Genomic DNA, 20392 nt, shown 5'->3' on the forward strand with positions numbered 1-20392 from the left:
AGAATATCCTCCTCTTAGGATCACTGGGAGAATTAATGAGGTATTGCTTGTGTGCGGTCCTAGTACTAGTGCGGCCCCAGCGTTTGGAGGTGGGGCTTGATTAAACCGTTCGGTACTCTCGGCAAGCCCAGACCACGCCTTGGTTCCTAGGAGAGCCCCCCTGCCTGCCCTCATCTCCTATCGCCCACTTTCCGGCCTCGCCTTTAAACGCGGTCGACCCCACCTCCACCCCCCGTGTTTCTTCATAACATTTATTACAACGTGCAGTTCTACGCTTATGGGCGCTCGAGGGTTGGCCCCGCCCTTGCCTCTCCCATGGTGAAGAGCCGGCTAGTAGTTGGCGCCCCATAAATATCTGGGGCTGAACAAATGGACGGAAGTCAGCGCGGCTGCGGGATGAGTGTGCGCAAAGGGGTGGGAGGCTGCGGCCAGGTCCCGCGTCCGCGAGCGGAGAACTGGGGTCCGCAGGGCCCGGAACGACAGGGGGCGCGCGCGGACCGGGGCGGGGCCGCACCTGTGCTGCGGGGCTGCGGGGAGGATGGGGAGGCCGGGGCCCCGGAGCAGCTGCGCGCCCCGCCCCGCGGGCTCCTCCCCGCCGCCGCGGCCCCCCGGCTGCTGCCCGATGCGCTGCGCCGGGATCCAGGGCCGAGTCGCCGCCGCAGCTACAGGATCGCCCCGGCCGGGTGACGCTGCGGGCTGCATGGAGGCCCCGGAGGGCGCCGGCCCGGGAGGTGAGTGCGGTCCCAACCCCCCAGGAGTCCCCGAGCTGCGCCTTCCCCGCAGCGATCCGCAGCCCCTTCTCCCGTGCCCGCTCATCCTCCGCGCCCGGGGGCCGCGAAGATCATCCGCCGCTCCGGGTCCCTGCCTCTCCCGGCTGAGCCGCGGGGAGCCTGGTCCGCCGCACCGGGCTGCGGGCACCTGCCCGGATCCGCCGCAGCTCTGGGCTGGAGGCGCACAGACCGCGTCCCCGCCCCCTCGTCCTCCGCGCTCCCGGCCCCGGCAGCCGTGCCTGGCGTGCTCCTGGGTAGGTGGCCCAGAGTTTCTTCCTGAACCCTTCCCAGCGGCCGAGCCGTGAATTCGGGAGGCAGGGGATGGGGCGTGCCGGGGCCGGAGTTTGGGAACCCGGTGGACGAGGCATGGGAGGCGACGCTGCTCTCCTGGCCTCGCGTCTGCTTTGTTCTCCCAGCCGCGGCTCCGAGGGGCTAAGGCGGCGGTAGGGAGGTAGGGGGCCGCGGCCGGAACCCTGCGTGGCACCCGGCCGAGGGAGGGTCTCGGAGCGGGTACGGCGTGGGCGGGGGCGGGCATGCAGGGTTGCCAGCCTGGGCGAGGCCCAAGGGAGCACACATCTGGGAGGGCAGGTGTGCACCGAGGGACCCCTCGTCACACTCCGTCAGCTCCCCGGGACTAGCGGGTAAGATTCTCCTGTAGTGGGAGGAAACCGTAGGAACCCCCTCTCAAGCCCTTTCAGGAAGGATTTGTAGGTGCCATCCGCCTGGGAACTTGGATACAAACTGCACGACTCTGCCACCCACCTGCCTGGTCAGGCCCCAGGTGCATCCTTGCTTTCCTGGAGGTCCCATCCCAGCGAGCCATTCCCTGACCACACAGGGACCCGCGAGGGCTCCCCCAGTGACACCAGAGGCCTCCTCTGGAACCCAAAAGGCTAGTTGTGGGAAGTGTCTGGAAGCAGTGGGTCCATCGCTACTGTTTGTAGCCTGAGTGACACAGGTGCACCCTACACGGCTGTCTGGGGGCCCCTATGACCCTCCCTGCAAGCACCACCAGACACACCCAGGGGCAAGTGAGTGGGTGTGGGTTTTCTTTGTTTTGTCATTTGTGGGAGGAATCCAGCTTTTTCTCACAACTGACAGTTCCAGAAACACCCACACCCACCCCCTTGCTTCCCAGTGGCAGCTTTGTGAAGGAGGGGATTTAGGGAAAAGGGCTGGGAGCACAGAGCTGTGAGACGTGGGCAAAGCAGGTGCCCGCTGAGCTTGTGTGTCCACTTCTGTCAGTGGAGACAGCCCCCTGCCCTGAAGGGCCATGGGGGAGGAGCTGAACTCGGTTTCTGAATCTCACTGGCAGCCTCAGACTGATTCATTCAGAGCACACACAGGTATCTGCCAAGTGCCTGTTCTGAGCGGGGGGAGGGGGGACACTCTGGACTCACCTGTTAGCCCATAGCCACTTCCTGCATGCACAGCAGGCTGGTCATCTCCACTCCATGGGACCTCAGGAGGTCACGTGTGGGAGAACTGACATTCTCTCAGTTCACTGACTTTTGAAAACTTTATTTCCGAGCCTGTGGAGCACACACACGAGCGCGTAAACAGTATGGTAAAGCCCCGCGTGCCACTCCCACCTGATCAAGCACTCCCCCACCAACCTCCTCCCTTCAGGAGCAATTTATAGCAAATCTAGACATATTATTTCATCCATAGTTATTTCTTAAATTATCTCTAAAAGATAAGGTTTTTGTAGAGCACATTTAAAATCCCACTTTTGCACTTAAATTAACAATTTCTTAATTACCAAAGTGTGCAGACACAAAGGTGAGAAGTAAGTGTGGGTGTGGTGGACAGTGTGTTTCTTAAAGGGACCCAACTGTTGCTTCTGGGAAACCAGGGTTCGAGCCACCCCCTCCGCCCCCCCGAGAAGCCTGAGCCTGGACTGGGCCTACGCAGAAGCTTCAAAATGCTTGGGGTGGGGGTGGGGGACACAGAATCCAGGGATACGATTTGGGGAAATGGGGTACGGAAGCCCCACCTCTGTGACCATTTCTCCCTTCCTGAAGCCATTTTGTTTTTTATTATTCATTCATTCACTTCATTACTTTGTTCGCTTGTGGGTATGTGCAGAGTGCCTCCTTGTTGCTGGGGCAAGGCTTTGGACACACAGCAGGGAACGTGAGATTTGGGACAAGTTCTCGGCACGAATGTGCTGGAAAATAGGTCAGCGGCATAGCACAAGGTAACCCTATCGGCTCCACTCACATCAGCTATCCACCCTGGGTAGGGGCAGATGGTGGCACCCCAACTCCAGTCTCCACACAGGGGGCTGCACTGGGCTGAGATCAGGGTATTGCTTTCCCTCTTGCCGGCCCTCCTGGGGGCTGTTGAGCCCACCCAGCTTGTGGCTCAGTGAGCCTGCCAAGCACGCCACCTGTGCCTGCCTGTGACACCAGTATCTGCTCCACACACAGGAAGGTCAGTGGGTCTCATCTGTGGAGAGTGTGTCCCTTTGTCCTACAAGGTATCAGACAGCTGCCTATTAACTGTAGCATGGGGTCGTGGGCTTATTCATTCAACAAACATTTCTGGTGCACCTACTGCGTGCTAGGACCCAGCCTAGGCCCTGGTGCTCACACTACTCACACCCAGTCCCAGCCTCTGAGCCTGGTGCCTGGTGCGCAGTGGGTGTGCAGCAAATGTCACTGCACTAAGTCCTCCTGACTTTGCCCTTCAACTCCAGCCCACATCAACCTTTGTTTGAGGGTTTCTTTAAATTGAAATATAATTCACATGTCACAAACTTCAGCCTTTTGAAGTATACAATTCAGTGCTGTTAGTATACACATGGTCCCCGACTTAGGGTGGTTCAACTCAATGATGTTTCAACTTTACAATGGCCCACAGTGATCCGCAGTGCAAAGTTCTTTGAACGTTGAGTTTGGGCCTTTTCCCGGAGGAACACTGTGCGATACTCTCTCATGACCTGCAGGCAGGCTAATGAGCACGTGGGAGGTGGGCTGGGCTAAGCTGTGATGTTCAGTAGGTGAGGTGTATTACGTGCCTCTGTGACTTACATTTTCAAATTACACTGGGTTTATCAGGGACGTAACCCATCACAAGTCAAGGAGCATATGTTTTCAAAAAGTTGTGCAACCATCCCTATCACCTTCATTTAGAATATATCACTTCAAAAAGAAAACAGTAGCAGTCACTCCCCATTCCACACACACCCCAGCCCCTGGCAACCGCCAATCCATCTTTCTGTGTCTTTTCTAATTTACTCTTTACTCTCCATAGGTTTGCCCATTCTGGACAGCTGGATAAATGGAGTCATAACACGTGGCCTTTTATGACTGGCTTCTTGCACTTGCCATGTTTTCAAGGTCACCCATGTTGTGTCTTGTGTCAGGGCTTCGATCCTTTTCATGGCTGGATAGTATTTCATTGTGTGGATGGACCACGTTTGTTTACGCATCATCCATTGATGGTCATTTGGGTTTGATTCCACATTTGCCGCCTGTCAATAATGCGGCGTGGACATTCGTGTACAGGTGCTTATGTAGATACATGCTCTCCATTCTTCTGGGTTTAAGTGTAGGAGTGGAACTGCTGGATCACGTGGTAACTCTACATTTAATAGCTTGAGGCACTACAGTGGCCGTACCAATTTGCATGCCAAATCAACCCCTCCCCCTCCTGTATCCCTGGTACCCGCACTGGCATTTTGACTCTTTTTTTTTTTTCAAAAAAAGATTTTATTGGGGAAAGGGAGCAGTACTTTATTGGGGAACAGTGTGTACTTCCAGGACTTTTTTCCAAGTCAAGTTGACCTTTCAATCTTAGTTGTGGAGGGTGCCGTTCAGCTTCAAGTTGTTGTCCTGTCAGTCTTAGTTGTGGAGGGTGCAGTTCAGCTCCAGGTCCAGTTGCTGTTGCTAGTTGCAGGGGGCACAACCCACCATCCCTTGCGGGAGTTGAAACCGGCAACCTTGTGGTTGAGAGGACGCGCTCCAACCAACTGAGCCATCTGGGAACTCGGCGGCAGCTCAGCTCAAGGTGCCGTGTTCAATCTTAGTTGCAGGGGGCGCTGCCCACCATCCCTTGCGGGAGTCGAGGAATCGAACTGGCAGCCTTGTGGTTGAGAGCCCACTAGCCCATGTTGGAATTGAACCGGTAGCCTTTAGAGTTAGGAGCATGGAGCTCTAACCGCCTGAGTTACCGGGCCGGCCCGGCATTTTGACTCTTATTCCCCTATTTCCATTACTTTCTTCTAGCCAAAAGGTCTGTGTTCTTGATGGCAGAAGTTGTATCTTCTGCTTTTTCCTCCTCCCACAGCTTTGACACAGGCCAGGGCACCAGGATTTATAAAGACCTGGCCACTGCCAAAGAGAGAGAGAACAAAATAAAAAACTAGACACGTATCTTATTGCATTGACTCCAACACAGATGCTTTGCTGTTTCAGAGATGTTGGAAGTTGATAAAAGCTGCTTCTTATAGTCAGTGCAACAGGCCATTCTGCCTGTGGGGATCTGTTCCAGGGGCTTTCCGAGGCCCCTGCGTCCCAAGATCTGTAATGAGGCGTATGGATGCTTCCAGTCCCCCTCCCCCACAAGATGGGGAAGGTGTGTGCTGTTTGGCTAAGGTACTGCTTTGCCCCCCCATCTCAGCACCTGTGGACCTCATCCTTCCCACCTGGACTGCGTTCCTTGCAAAATGCAAGCAGATGCTGTCCCACTCAGCTCAAAGCACTGCAGCAGCTTCCCCCAGTGTACTCCGAGTAGCAGCCAACTGTGCGCCCCCTCCTGCCCTCAGGTATGGCACAGCTCCCAAATACCTTCAGACCCCTCCCCTAAACAGGAAAATAGCCCCCACTGCTCCCCAGCACTGCCCACCCTCGAGAGGGCAGGAATTACCTCCTTTGTCCATGCTGCAGAGTGGATGCTCAGGAAATCTTTGAGGGCTGGCTGGCTGGATGATGGTTAAATGGATGGATGGATGGATGGATGGATGGATGATGCATGGATGGATGCCTTCTTCTCTAGATGAGGGGCTCCACCCAGCGACACACAGACAGAGCCTGTGTCCCACCTTCTTTCAGAAGTCTACTTCCATCTGGGTTGGGGCCCAGGATACCTACACCAGCTTCCCAGTGGGCACAGGCCAGGGTTCTCTCCTCCCTCTTCTGGCCCATTTCCAGCCCTGTGGCATGACCTGGGGACAGAGGTCGGCCGGTGGTGACTGAGAGCTCGGACTCCATCATCCTGTGTTGTATGCCTGGGACGAGAAAGGCCACTCAGAGCCACGTCTCAAAAACACAAAACTCAGTGTCCCTCCCTCATAGCTGGTTGTGACGTTGGTTGAAAAACAAAGTGCCTGGACTGTGCCTGGCACTGACCGAGTATGAGAACACCGTGAGCCACTGTCACTATTGTCATTACCCCAGAGCCACGTGCCCTGAACCCCCAGCCCACCATCACAGGCCACCTGTGTAGATGCGTCTCAGAACTGGGGCCACAGCATAGGCCAGCGGGACACATGTACCGTGCCACCCCCCACACCCCCTTGAGAAGACAAAGCAAAGTGTCCTGCTGAGTACAGCCCCCCCCACACACTTGCCCCAAAGACTTCCTGGACGCTGGGCAGGGACTCTCAGCTGGTCTGAGCTTCCAGGCAGAGGTTCCCATTCCCTCAGCCCAGAGCAGGGTCTGAATCACATCTCTCAGTGTCCTCTGGGCAGGACGGTGTCCTTGCTGGGCTGTGGGCCAGGACAGGGGTGGGTGTAATTCTACCCTCCAAGGAAGCTGAGAAGCCACTTTGCAAATGCGGCAGAGGTGGGAACCGGATCCAGGCCCAGGCCCCATGTGGTGACACAGCATGGTGCAAAGCTTCACAGGCTGCCAGTCAGCAGGTCCGCCCTCCCTCAGCCACACTTCCAGGGAGGGTGGTGCCTTCCTAGAGGCCAGTGTGGCCCTGCCGCCCTGCAGCTGTGAGCTGATGTCATGTTCCCACTCAGCTAGGGACCCTCCAGACGCACATGTCCGACATGGCGGCATCCATGCTGCTGTCCACGCTGTCGGGGAAGACAGGCAGCTGTTGGCACAGGGGGCCCCAGATGGGCTCCCCTCAGCACGCCAGTCGAGGCAGCTGCTCCTGGAGCTCCATCCACACCCAGCTCTCGGCATCCAGTTGCCGGACAAGAATGGGTGCAGAGCACTGCTGAGGGGCACCCGGTCCTCGTCCACTCAAGTCTCTGCTGCGCAGCCGCTCGGCTGGGGGTTCCAGGAGAGGGCAGTGATGTGCAGGCAGGCTCTGCAGGTACGGATGGAGGGGTGTGACTCGGGAGCAGCGGAAGGCGTGGTGGGAGCTCGTGGGGACAGTGGTCTCCTCTCTGGCAATCTCCACTAAGGAGATCCCGGAGGGGCCTCCTGCTCTAATCGCACACAAAAAATTGTAAGATATAAAAAAATGAGCAATTGCATTTTTCAAGGAAAATAACTGTACAGAAAAGACCTGGAGGAACATTGTCCGAACTGTGAGGTGAAGTTGGTGGCAGGATGTGTGCCGCTCCCCCATTCTGTAACTCGCAGAGGAGCGGTCACGTAGAAGGTTCTCTGAAAGCAAGTAGTCCACAGAGGACAGACAGGCAACTGGGGCTGTGTGGGTTCCAAGGGAAACACAGGGCAAGGAAATACAGGAGTGATCACTGGACCCTGGTTGGACCAAAGTGGGGACAGGTGACAGTGTCGGGTCACTGGGGGATCTGAGGTGATGGGACCAGAGAGGAAGTCCCCGTGACACCTGCAGGGCCTGCGTTCATTCTAGATCAAGTGATCAGGGCCACGGTCTGGAGGGCATCCATAGCCTCCTTTTCCACAGTAGGCCCCACCCTCGGGGCAGGACCCTGGTGGAGGCCACCTGGAGCACCCCAGTCCTGCCCAGCACCTCAAAGGAGGGCCCATGAGTCAACTTCTCCAGTCCTCACCACCTGTGTCCGCTGGATGGGGAGCCCACGTGTCTCCTCCCAGGTAACACATTCTGTCTTTTGCAGAAATAGCTAAGGAGGCTGCGGTGCCACAGGCTACCCTAGGCACCACGGCCCATGAGACGGGGGACAGCTGCCACTCGCCAGTGGTGGAGGACGTGGGCACCCCAACACTGGCACCAGGGCTCCTGCAGGTCTCAGAACGGAGGCGTAAGTATGGCTTACCTGTCTGGCACGCTCCATGGGGACCTGCAAGCCCCCTAGGACATGGGGAGCAGGGTCCTCATCCTGTCCAAACATGCCCCCCAGGCATGGAGGGCACCGAGCTCTTCCTAAAGCTTTGGCTCTCTGGGCCTCAGTTGTGCCATCTATAAAATGGGGGACCCCAGAGGGCGTTCAGTCTTGACTGTGGGGAGCAGAGTTGGGCTTTACCCAGACCTCTGGTTCTTTCCTGGGCCTGGGGGACTCTTGGGGTGCTGTGCCGATGACAAGCCCCCTGCCCCCAGAGCCCCTGAGCAGCGTCTCCTCCCTGGAGGTGCACTTTGACCTCCTGGACCTCACCGAGCTGACCGACATGTCCGACCAGGAGCTGGCCGAGGTCTTTGCTGACTCCGACGACGAGCAACTGACCAGCGAGTCACCAGCAGGTGGGGCTGGCAGTGGGGCGCTGGGGGGCAGGTCCTGGGGCCCGAGACCACCAAACACTGCTCCCTGCAAACCCCTATTTTTGAAAATAATTTTACCTCAATATGTTTAAATGCGCATTTGTCAGCACTGCACTGTTTTATTCAGCACTTCTGCATTCCACATACCTGTGTGCCGCTTTATAAGGAATTTTCCTATTATAGCTAACCCTCAATTTTGCTTTTCAAACTCCAACAAAAGGCCAAAGCCACAGACCCACTGACGTTAGAGTTTATGAAATGTGTATTTAATTACAAGTTAAGCCAAGCACAGAGGGATCAGGTGCCATTTGCCTGCCCTGGCCCCTCCTCAACTCAGGCTGACTCAGTTTCCCCTTTGGTTCCCAAGGAAGCGGCACCCTTGGCCCAAGACCCTGAAGACCTCAGAATGGCAGCCAGTGGGTGGCTAGGCCCAGGCCCTCCTCTCCCGCTCACCCCCCATACAGATGGGGTCGGGGGGCTCAGACCCCAGCCCTGTGGGAGCAAGGGGGTGGTCGGCTGCTCGGCTACACCCAGACCCACACATCCACACTGCTGGTGGCCTGGCGCTCAGGGAACCCCCAGTGTGTGCCTGGACCCCGTGTTGGAGGCACACACTGGTCCAGCCCAGTAGCTGCAGGAGAGAACCAGGACCCCAGACCATGCTGACCCACCCATGTTCCCCAGGCCTGCACCCACTGCCCCGGGCCGGCTGTCTGCGATCCCCTTCCTGGACACGTGCAAGGGCCGAGCAGAACCGCGAGAAGCAGCCCCTCGGTGACCCTGAGCGGCAGCCACTGACTGTGGACACAGTTCTCACTGTGGAGAGGCCCAAGGAGGACTAGGCCGGCCAGGCCGAGGTGGGGGAGAGCGGACAGCGTGGCCCCCACACTCCAGCACAAGCACAGCCCAGTGGCCTTACGTCCAGCTCCTTCTCGGGCCCTGAATCAGGGCTGGTAGTGCCCGGGGAGGAGACGGGAGTGGCCTGGGCCTTCTGGAGACTTGTCTGCAGGACTGGTGCTCTTGTCTGTCACAAGATTGCCAAATGGGTGCCAGGTGAGGGGGGCCCTGAGCAGGGGACCGCTGCTCTGCACAGCCCTGGGGGTCTCAGGCTTCTGGTGTGAGTGCCACGTCGAGTTCCAGCCCAGAGGATGCTCTGTTGTCCAGCCAAGTACATGGTTGGGGGACTCAGTCCTGAAAAGTGCCACCTTGGTTTCAACCCTGTCCCATTCCTGCCACGCAGGGAGCACTGCCGGCACCAGGGTCCCCTCCCAAGGGAGACAGCCAAGCCCAGCCTCCTTAGCTCAGAACACCAAACTTGGCAGGATGGCCTCAGGCTGCTTGAGGGGTAGGCGGGGGCAGGCGTGTTCGCCTCCTCCCCACCCCTCACCCATGACATGTCCCCACAGCCTGGTGCGCACATGCGTGGGTTTGTGTCCGCAGCCAGCATCCTGGCCTGGGGCGGAACAGCCTGAGGGGAGTTGGGGATGTGAGGGGATCTGGGCACAGCCCTGGCCCCATCACTGCTTTTCATGGACACAATGGGTTCTGGCCCGACTGCGACTCCAAGATCAGTTTTAAAGTAAATGTGTGAGCTTGCTTGTTGTCCCCAAGCCAAACTGCCCTGACCTGTTCCCCAGAAACGTTTCTGGGGAAGGAAGCTGGCTCCTCCACAGACGCCCTGGGCACGCTCCAGCCCCATGTGCAGGCCTAAGGCCAGTCCCCACGGGGAGCATGGGCCTCAGAAAGGTAGGAGTTTGCTGGGCATGCCAGGGATCTGAGGGACACTGCTGGCTCCCTCCACACGCAAGGAGTGACACGGTGTTCACCAGGCAGTTTAGAATTTAACTTAAAACTGACCCCATAAGGGCGGCCGCATGCCCCACCCACCCCACCCACCGGGGTCCTCTTCCCAATTTTCATCCTTCCTGCTTCAACTCCGCAGAGCTAAGTTACAAAAAGTGGGATTAAAATGTCACCTGTCCTAAGTGACGCCCAACGCCGTGTCTTCCTTTGTATCTGTCACCAGAGCTCCAGGGTGCATGCCAGGGGGCAGGCTGGCTGCTCCAGGAGCCAGCTCCCTGCTGTTGTTTGTCCAGCTGAAGTCACTGGGCGCCCCGCTGTGCTGTACTCTGCACTGCTTATTCGGGTCACATTTCAGGGAGAATTGTCATGGATCTCCAGTCATTAGGTGAACACCCTGCCCCCACATAAGCCCAGGCAGCATGAGGCACCAGGTGCTCCATGATGAGCCTCTTCCCAGACCCGGGTGGGTTTCCAGGACCTCCAGGCCAAAACCCCAACCATTTCAATCCCCTGTGAAAGAAGGGCCCAGAGAAAGGCCCAGGTCACTGAGCCAAGTGGTTTCTGGAACCCTGAGTTTCCCTCATGGAAGATTCTCGGCCAGGTGTCCTCTGCCTATGGGCCCAGGAACCGACTCAGCTAGTGGCGAGTGCACCCAGGAAGTGCAACGGCCCAAACAGGGTGAGGGGGTGAAGGAGCAGAGGAAAGGGGGCAGGCTGTAACGGTGCTGCAGGCAGGGGATGTCACCAGGGGTGGTGGGAACGCCCAGGTGTGGTCGGGGCTGTGCCCTGAACCCTGGGGAGGAGCTGTGTTCAACTTCAGAAGGAACAGACCCCCAGGCTCTGGACACCATGGGTAGGGCCTTCTTGGGGTAGAGGAGAGCACCCCCATCTCCAACAGAGGGAGCCGTGAGACAGGACCCTGGCAGGATCCCAACAGACCAGCTAGTAGAGGCTGAGTTTGGTGGAGGCAGCGTGACAGGATGAGCCATGATATTTGAAAAACACAACAATGCATGTTTTACAGACAACAGAAGTCGGAAGTATTTGTCCCAAGTTGGAAATTCTATTTTTGAGGCAAATATAACAAACAGCCTGAAAAATTTTAGACCAAGTCCCAGTCTGGTCTTAGCCGGTTGAGAGCAGTGGGGCAGTGAGTGAGCGCCCCAGCAGCAGTCTGGGGGAGAAAGGGTGTCTGGGTGAGCCAGCCACCTGCAGGCAGCAGCTGACGCCATTACTACTGTGGTCGGGACGAGTGTGGGAGGCAGCCTGTGCGCTGCAGAACACATGCTCAGGGACATTCCCACGAGGTCCCAGGCTCCCAAGACTGATGGCACTGCAGACCCAACCAGAGAAGGCCCCAGGACCTGCAGCTCACCACCAGAACCGGCAGCTGCCCGACACAAGGAAGAACGTTCATAAAGTGGCGCTGACAGCAGCCCATGGGGACCAGCTGCTGCCTCTTGGTAATTCTAACCAAAGGGGCCACAGGGAATGCAGCGTCCTGGAGAAGGAAATTAAGGTCAGGCGCCCCATGGTCTTCAGGCGCCCGCTCAGTGAACAGCAGAGCTGCCCGTGCCCAGGTGCTGGGGGGCCCTCAAGTCTCCACCATCCTCTCCTCAACTGCACGCGTGCAGGAGGGGCCGTTTCCTCCATGACTGACAGCCCTTCCACCAACCCAAACACTACTTTAAAAATCTAACACTTTCCCTTGACAACTGGCTTATATCTTTTTTTTCTTAACTCTGCCAGTTCACCAAACCTTGAGGATTTCTCAACTGAGCAAAAAGCCTGTTCTCCTTGGGGCAACAAGGTGGCCAGCACTTGGGCGTCTCCCTGAGGCACTGTCCACCTCATCGGAGGCCATGAAAGACCCTCACTTGGCTGCCAGGCGGCAGGGCACGTTATGGTGGCTGACCCCCCCGCCACCCCCGCCCCAGGGCTCAGAGTACCCGTATGTTAAACGCCTGTTTTCAGCTGTATGTGTTTTCATTTGTTCTCCGCATTTCTGGAAGCTACTTTCCAGGCAGAGCCGCTAAGCTGGGCTGTCCTGCCCGTTGCTCTGTGTGCCCCTCCCCCAGGCTACCGGCCAGTGCTGCCCACAAGCTCAGCGAAGGTGGACTCCTCCGCGAAGGGCGGAGGCCCAGCTCCACCACCTCAACCTTCCCCAAGACCTCTCCCCCGCAGCTGCCTGCACATCTGCAAAGCATGGATGCCACTCCCAAGACGGCAGACACCACCAAAGGTGAGCCCAAACCCCACAGGGACCGGCCATTCTTGCCTCGTCCACTTTCTCGGCCCAGTGTCTGCTTGTGGGCACAGCCAATGAAACACGGATGAGCTGGGCAGTGGCCTTGCTGGATGGCCCCTCCACCAGCACCTCATCTTGTCGGGGAAAGTCGAAGGACCTGCGTCTTCCTCTCCAGGCCGAGAAATCAAATCCCGGGTGAGTTAAGAAGCACAGGAGGGACAGACATCTGGGAAGTGGTGCCAAGTGCCTGCCCTGCACTCAGGGCATATGGGGGGCTGGCAGGAGCCTCTGTTCAACCAGGCAGATCCCCAGCCTGGTGCCTGTCCCCACACACTGCACATATTGGGCTGAGTCAGAAGGCGTTTTCAAGCCAGTGGGATTTGCTACTTTCTGTGGTCTGACAAGACGATGCTAGAAGCATGGGGAGACAAGGAATGACTCTCAAAGCCCTCCTATAACCCAACTAACAGATAAGTGACAGGGCACAGAAAGGGACAGAGAACTCGTGCTGAGCTGGCTGGATGACTGGCCAACGCGTCAGAGCCACCAGGACCCCTCCAGGTGCTAGCCTAGGGCTACTCAGTACTCTGAGGGCTTCTCTAAATATGTTACATGTCAGTCAAGTTAAACAAGGACAAAGCAGCATCGCCAACCTGCTGCCTGCCAGTTCTCACGGCCCTGGGGCTGGACCATGAAGGACAGCTGCTGGCCATGTGGACACCTGCCTGCTCTCCACCCCTGGGAAGGCACTCGGGAGACCCTCACCCAACTGACCACAGCTCTCCGAGCTGCTGAGCTGCTGAGCTGAAGACGTGGGGCAGAGCCCTCACAAGCACACACACCAGCATCACCACTGACAGTACACGGGCCGAGCAGGAAGCCCCAGGCGGAAGTCCCATCTGTGTCTCAGTGGAGCTCTGGAAGATGCACAAGGCTGTCGGGAGAGCCCAGGTCCCAAATGCTGGTTTGGGAAAGCATCCCCGATTCCCAATTACCGTGTGAAGTGAGCTGGGGCCCCGGGTGAGCGTGCTGCACCTCAGAGCTGCAAACGTGCCCTCCCTAAGGCCGCCCAGCTCACCTTCGATGACCCTGTCAATAGCCTGCTCAGAGCGCATGTCCTGGACAAAAAGCCTCAGGTGGCGGGCAACAGGCAGGGCTGCTTCTTTGCAAGCATCAGAAGTATCAGCACCTAACCTGCAAAGGAGAAACAGCCACCATCAGTGCCCCAGTGTGCTTTGTCCAAGGAGAACCTCCAGCAGGCACTGGAGCCTCATCCCCTCCAGCCACTGTGGCTGCCGCTGTCTCCTGTGTCCTGCCCAGTGCTGGGGTCAGGTCACACACTGGATCACATTAAAAATCTTCACATTTAGTGTAGTAGGGAAAAAAAAAAAATCAATGTGATCAATGCCTCCTGGTATGTATCAATACAAAAATAAAGCAACCTTCAGGGATGGCCGGATGGCTCAGTTGGTTAGAGGAGAGCTCTCAACAACAAGGTTGCCAGTTCGATTCCCGCATGGGATGGTGGGCTGCGCCCCCTGCAACTAAAGATTGAAAACGGCAACTGGACTTGCAGCTGAGCTGCGCCCTCCACAACTAGATTGAAGGACAAGACTTGGAGCTGATGGGCCCTGGAAAGCATAGTTCCCCAATATTCCCCAATTAAAATAAAAAAAAAACAACAACCTTAAAATACAGAATAACTTTTCATACTATCTTACCCACAGGAAGGCATTACAACACAGAAGTATTTAAAAGTGAAGGCGCTGGAGTGGGAGGGACGTGAACTGCAGGGTGAGAGCAGCTGACCAGCTTGTTCCCTCTTCCATAAAATAGGGTTATGCGCCTACATGCAGGACGGGTTTAAGACTTCAACGAGAGTCCGTGGAAAGCTCAGCACGGAAGCTCTCGAGCAGTAGTGGTGTTATTACAACGGCAGAGTTGGGCTCAACGATTGACGGTGGAATTTCAGAACGCACCAGTTTACAAAACTCTCCCGTCCATTATCACATCCGGTTCAGAGCGCAACTCTGGGGGAGAGAGACAGCAGAAGGAATTTTACGGCGGAGCCCAGGAAGAAACGGGCTCGCGTGGGAGCCAGGTGCCCGAGAAGCCGCGCGCCAAGTTCGCAGTGGAGCGGGACTTCAACGCGAATCGCTCAACGTGGGGCTCTCTGTGGAGGGGCAAAGGCAGCACGGGGCACTCGTTCAGCCTCCGGAAGGGAGCCGGCAGTGCGAGCTTCTGAAGAAAAGGGTGGAAGGGGCCGCGGGGAGACGAGCAGGGGCTCGAAGGGCGGAGGGTGACAGGTCTGGGCCGGAGGCAGCCGCCTGGGCCGCGACGGCTACGCCAAAGCCCCCGACCATCCGGCCCGCAGTTAGCCTCCGCCCCGGCCCCTGCTCGCGCTCTCCTCGGCGCTCCACCCCGCTTCCCCGCGCGACCAGCGTCCCGGTGACGTCACCGCGGCGTCCAGCGCAGCGCCCGCCCCCGCCTCCCGGAACCCGCGGGCCGCGCCTCCCGGCTCACCTGCCCAGCGGTTCCAAAGGCCTTCAGGCCTGACCCGGCCGCCCTTCCCTGTTCTGGGCCACCGTCGCATCGCCACCGCCCGGCTGCCGGTCGCCGCCACCAGCCGATGCAACATTACCTGCCTCCGACCTCAGGCCGCTGGGGCGCGCGCATGCGCAGTGAAACGGCAGCCGGTCACAGTGCCGCCACAACCCCCAGGCGCCCCCGCGGGCTTCGGGAGGCCTGACACAAGCGTCCGGAGGCCGCGCTGCGGCCAGGGGACTTCTCTTTAGCTGTCTACTCTACTGCCTGATTCTTTAAGGATATGGACAAGTGCTGCCTTGGCCTACCCAGACAGCTGACAACAGAAACCCCAGCGATCCGCTGGGGCTAGGTACTAAGAGGATAGCCGGCTCTTTTAGACTTTTTTTTTTTTTAATTTTATTGGGTAACTGTTTTTTTCCAGGACACATCAGATCCAAGTCATTGTCCTTCAATCTAGTGGTGGAGGGCGCAGCTCAGCTCCAAGTCCAGTCGCTGTTTTCAATCTCAGTTGCGGAGGGGCGCAGCCCACCATCCCATGCGGGTACCCAACCGGCAATCTTGTTAAGAGCTTGTGCTCTAACCAACTGAGCCATCCAGCCACCCAGGCTTTAGGGTTATTTTAATCGGGCATCTATAAGGACACATATTTCTGGGGTCCTCTATGGGCAGCAGCTCACAAACGAGGCCTCTGACCTGTCCCTGCTTTGCTCCTTCTCACCCGGTTGGTCACTGCTGAGGCTCCTTCAGTTATTCAGTATCGGGGCTGGACTACTGCTCATATCCATTGTGAGAAAAGGAACTGATTCAGTGTGTGCTATACAGCGTTAGTCCCCTTCACGATTTTTTGTTCTCTGGATCAAAAGACCAGTGCCAGTTTGGATGTGCCTGCAGCTGTGCTGTCCGGGAAACTGGACATTCTGATGGACACCAGAGGCCCATGCTGTCAGCCTGAGAGTGGAGAATGAACCAGCTTGTTTCTGGGCAATGGGGATGGGTAAGCCTGTGGTGACCCACGTTTCCAGGTACATCAGCCAGCACCTCCTCCCTGCCCCAATTTCTCTTTCCCAGGTTCTGCAAGGGAGCGTAGAGTGACCACAGTCATTCTTGCGCCAGAAACTGCTGTGATTTTGTTACATTTTGGAGGCAAAGATGCCTGGGAAAAGGCGCCTAAATGCACTGGTTATCCTGAGTGCCAAAAGGGAACGGAAATCAATTACCCTCGACATAAAATTAGAAGTGTTAAGAAGATTTGAAGTGGGTGAAAAACTCAGCCAAATCGCAAAGGCCTTAGGCCTTGCTGTCTCCACGGTGGCGACAATCCGAGATAATAAAGAAAAAATCAAAGCGAGTTCACAAATAGCTACTCCCTTAAGAGCCTCTCGGTTGACTCGCCATCGAAGTGCAGTCATGGAGACTATGGAGCGATTGTTGCAGGTGTGGCTTGAAGACCAGAGCCAGCGAAACATGCCCCTGAGTGTCACCATTATTCAGGAGAAGGCTAAGAGTTTGTTTGATGACTTACAGCGTGAACAAGGTGAAAGCTCTCACAAGGAAAAGTTTAGTGCAAGTAAAGGGTGGTTTGTGAGATTCAAGGAGCGCCATTGTTTGCCGCGCTTCAAGATGAACAGCACAGCTCCTGGCAACAAGGACGCGTATCCAGAAGTACTGAAAAGCATAATCAGAGACGGTGAGTACACCCCCCAACAAGTTTTTAACGTAGATGAGACAGGGCTGTATTGGAAGAGAATGCCTGAAGGAACGTTTATTTCTGTAGAAGAAAAAGCTGAGCCAGGGTTTAAATCATCCAAAGATCGTTTGATGCTGCTTCTTGGTGGCAACGCAGCTGGCGACTTTAAGTTGAAGCCTTTACTAGTTTACCACTCAGAAAACCCCAGGGCCCTGAAGGGATACTCCAAGCCCAATTTGCCTGTGATTTGGCGCTCAAACAAAAAGTCCTGGGCAACCAGGAGCATTTTTCATGAGTGGTTCACATACTTTTTTGGCCCTGCCGTTGAAAAACACTGTGCCCAAAATAACCTAACGAACAAAGCATTGCTTGTTTAGACAACGCACCGTGCCACCCACTAAATTTGAGCGGTCTGTCTGATAATGTAAGAGTGGAATAGCTTCATGACAGTATGGCTGAGTTCATCCAGCCCATGGGCCAAGGTATAGCCTCCACCTTTAAAGCTCATTATCTAAGAAGGACTTTTGAGCACCTTCTAGAAGCGACAGATGGGGAGGATGCGGCTGTGATCGGGGAGTTTTGGAGAAGCTGCAGCATCGTGGATGCCGTGGACAACATTGCAATAGCTTGGGAGGCTCTCAGAGCAGCAGCTCTGACCAGTGCGTGGGGGACGGTCTGGTCTGGGCCGTGTGTTCAGTGCCGGCGTGTTTCCCAGACACATGACACTGCACATCTTCAACACAACATTGTCACCCCTGCCAGGAGTGTGGCTTTGGAAGAGATTGTAGACGCTGATGTGGACCAGTTGCTACGGTCCCATGAGGAAGCGCTCGCGAATGAGGAGCTGCTGCAGCGAGGATGGGAGCCAGAAGGAGAGCAGGAGAGCACAGACGCTGCACCATCTCTGCGCCAGCTGACCACAGGAGAGCCCCAGATGGCCTTCTCGCACTTTGGGGCGGGCCTGCACTTCCTCAGCAGTAGCAGCCCCAACGATGAGTGGAAACTGAAAGTTTCAAGAGCAATCAATGATGCAATACACTGCTACAGGGAATTGTACAATGAGAAAAAGCGGCGCTCACAACAACAACAACTCTCTTAGGTTGTTTTTCAGGGTGTGTAAGCAAAAGTTAAGCAGAGTGAAACCAAAAGCAACAAGAGGACCTCAACGGAAGAGGCCCAGCCAAGCCTCTGCTTCCGGATGTTTAACATCCCAGGAAAACCCATTTCTGCTAGCTTCATTTTGACACTGGAGAGTATCAGATTTTGTCATTAAAATTTTATTTAAATATGTGCTTTAAAGATTGCATGCTAGAACACCCAGGAAAACATTTCTTTAAAAAAGAAGAACTATGAGAAGAGCAGCCCTTCTAGACATTAAAATACACTGTAAAGCATCTGTAATAAAGTAGTGTGGTAATCAGAACTGAAACTAGAATAGGCTAGTAGTCAGACCTGTGGAATAAAATAGCCCAGAAATAGGTAGATAGACTTTTTTGAAAAGGTTGCAGGACAACTTGTTAACCATTTGGAAAAAGGTAAAATTAGATTCATACTTCACAGCATATAGAAGATAAATCAAACAGATCAGGGGTCTACAAGTGAAAATTGAAACCATACGAGTACTAACACACGTGAATGAATGTCTCTTTGACCTGGGTGTGGGGAAAGATTTTCTATGACTCAAAATCCAGGTGACATAAAAAAAAAAGATTAATCAATGTTGCCATATAAAAATGGAAACAAAACAAAACCTTTCCCTGGGGAAAACTACAAACAAAGCCAAAGGCAATTGACAAATTAAGAAAATATTTGCAATGTAGGTCACAGTCAATAGGCTCATATCTCTGAGATGTGAAGAAGTCTTAAAGATTGAGAAGAAAAAAGACCAAAAATCCAACAGAAAAGTGAACAAAATATATAACTCATCAATAAATAAATTGGATCTTAAAACATAAAAAGAAATTTGACCTCACTCACAATTAATGAAATGGCTGGTTTGGGGGCTGGGAAAATACAAGCCCAGAACCCCTTGCTGTGCTAGAAAGTAAATGAGTACCTAAAAGAGGACAGGAACAGGTCCAAAGGACACAGGAGACAGGTGGATCAAAGTCATCCCCTCCACAAACAGGACAGATGATGGGCTAAGGATAGAGCGTCGCCTCTGGAATTCCCACCAAAAGTGCAAAACCTGAATCCAATCAGAAAAACCCACATTGAAGGACATTCTTCAAAATAATTACCCTGCGCTTTTAAAAAATGTCGTCACGCACCCTTCCAAATTTACGAATGCTGAAGAGACATGACAACTGCAAGGCAAAATCTGAATAAGGGTTATTGTAGGTTTTATGGTATATCAATGTTAGTTTCCGGATGTGTTTTGATCCTTGCACTGTGGCCATGTGAGATAATGTCCGTGATAGGAAGGAATACATAGAACTATAATATTTAGAGGTGAAAGAGCATCATCTGTGCAATGTACTGTCAGATGATTCAGAAAAGTGTGTGTGTGGGAAGGGGGGAAGAAGAAAGCGAATGGGGCAAAATGTTAATGGAATCCAGGAGAGGAGTAAATGGGAATGCAACGTTTATGTAAATCTGAGTTTGTAAAAAAGTTTAAAAGAAAATACTGTTATAACCTGAAAGGGGGGGAAGATTGCATCCTCTACCTCGTGTCCACAGTAGAGCTTATTTGCAGTTGGAGGCGAAGCTCAAACGCGCCAGCGTGGGACCCACATACAGCCCTCGCATGTCTTTCCTCCCAGCCTCTGCGGTCCCCCTTAGAGCACTGTGGTTTCTTTTGGAATAGGGTTGCCACCAGCCCATCTGTGTTGCAACTGGGTATGGATGATGTGCAGACACTGTGTAAAACAGATTCCTGAATTTTCTGGGTCTTGGCCCCTTTGAGATCCTGATCAAAAACGTAAATCATCTCTCTGTAGAAAACTGTATGTCACAGAGGTGTGGATGTAATTTGAGAGAGGGGTTTTATGATTTCCTGAAGTCCAAGGGTAATGGGAATGGCCTTGAGATGCAGTGAGGGCTAGTTTGTGAAGATGGAACAGGCTGCTAGGAGCTGGACCTGTGACTCTGCTACACTGTGTTACTGAGACAACCCTCCCACCATGCCTGGAAATAAGACATCGCTTCTATTTACTGAGCATTGTCTGCATGCCCAGCTCAGGGCTCAGTGCCTCCCAGAACCTGAGCAGCCCGTGTCACAGAAGGGATCAGGCTGGCCTACGTCTGACACCCAGGTCCACGCTGCTTGCCGCCCATCAAGAACACCTACTCTCCCAAACCAGATTACATTATACCCCATTGGACGGGGAAGGCTGGTCTGCATGTCAGCAAACCCTGCCTTGTCCCCACTCACCACACACACCAGAATCTAGAGAACACAAATTTAATGACAGTGGCTGCAACATCGTTACAGCGGTGTCCCTTGCTGCTTTTCTGTGAGGTGCTGGCTGTGCAAACTGGTCCCCCAATAGGTTCTTGTTACACCGCGCTGCTTTCAGAAAGGCCACACGATTCTGATCAGACTCATCAGTAGAGGTAGGTAGGAAGGGGTGTCGGGGGAGCCAGCTCCATCCAGTATACTGACGTTTTCTCTGCACTGGGATTGTCACTGAGCAATGTGATGTTGATTACACAGTGAACCTGAGAATGGCTAATATCCCCACAATGGAAATGTGAGGCAGCTCTAGAGAAGAGGAAGCAGGCCCAGGACCC

At 55.0% G+C, this 20392-nt stretch overlaps 2 protein-coding genes across 7 annotated transcripts; both read left to right on the top strand.

Moving 5' to 3' along the window:
• The first annotated feature begins 536 nt into the window (after window positions 1-536).
• On the top strand, window positions 537-10361 carry DBNDD1 (dysbindin domain containing 1). 6 transcript variants are annotated; one of them, XM_033127965.1, is made up of 6 exons: window positions 610-731; window positions 5397-5541; window positions 6747-7044; window positions 7778-7921; window positions 8218-8358; window positions 9061-10361. In XM_033127965.1, exons 2-6 carry the CDS (start codon window positions 5443-5445, stop codon window positions 9216-9218), a joined length of 840 nt encoding a protein of 279 aa, XP_032983856.1. In that variant the 5' UTR covers window positions 610-731; window positions 5397-5442; the 3' UTR covers window positions 9219-10361. The 6 variants fall into 6 exon arrangements, with proteins under 6 accessions (XP_032983857.1, XP_032983858.1, XP_032983856.1 ...); XM_033127966.1 differs by lacking the exons at window positions 5397-5541; window positions 6747-7044 and having other exon boundaries at window positions 537-731; XM_033127967.1 differs by lacking the exons at window positions 5397-5541; window positions 6747-7044 and having other exon boundaries at window positions 591-731; window positions 8247-8358.
• A 5097-nt stretch (window positions 10362-15458) lies between these two features.
• CENPBD1P (Putative CENPB DNA-binding domain-containing protein 1) lies at window positions 15459-17297 on the top strand. The gene has a single exon (XM_033127964.1). The coding sequence runs from the start codon at window positions 16123-16125 to the stop codon at window positions 17035-17037; it is 915 nt and encodes a 304-aa protein (XP_032983855.1). The 5' UTR covers window positions 15459-16122; the 3' UTR covers window positions 17038-17297.
• Window positions 17298-20392: the final 3095 nt, after the last annotated feature.

This window comes from Rhinolophus ferrumequinum, chromosome 15 (assembly GCF_004115265.2).
Source record: "Rhinolophus ferrumequinum isolate MPI-CBG mRhiFer1 chromosome 15, mRhiFer1_v1.p, whole genome shotgun sequence".
NCBI classification, from domain to species: Eukaryota; Metazoa; Chordata; class Mammalia; order Chiroptera; family Rhinolophidae; genus Rhinolophus; species Rhinolophus ferrumequinum.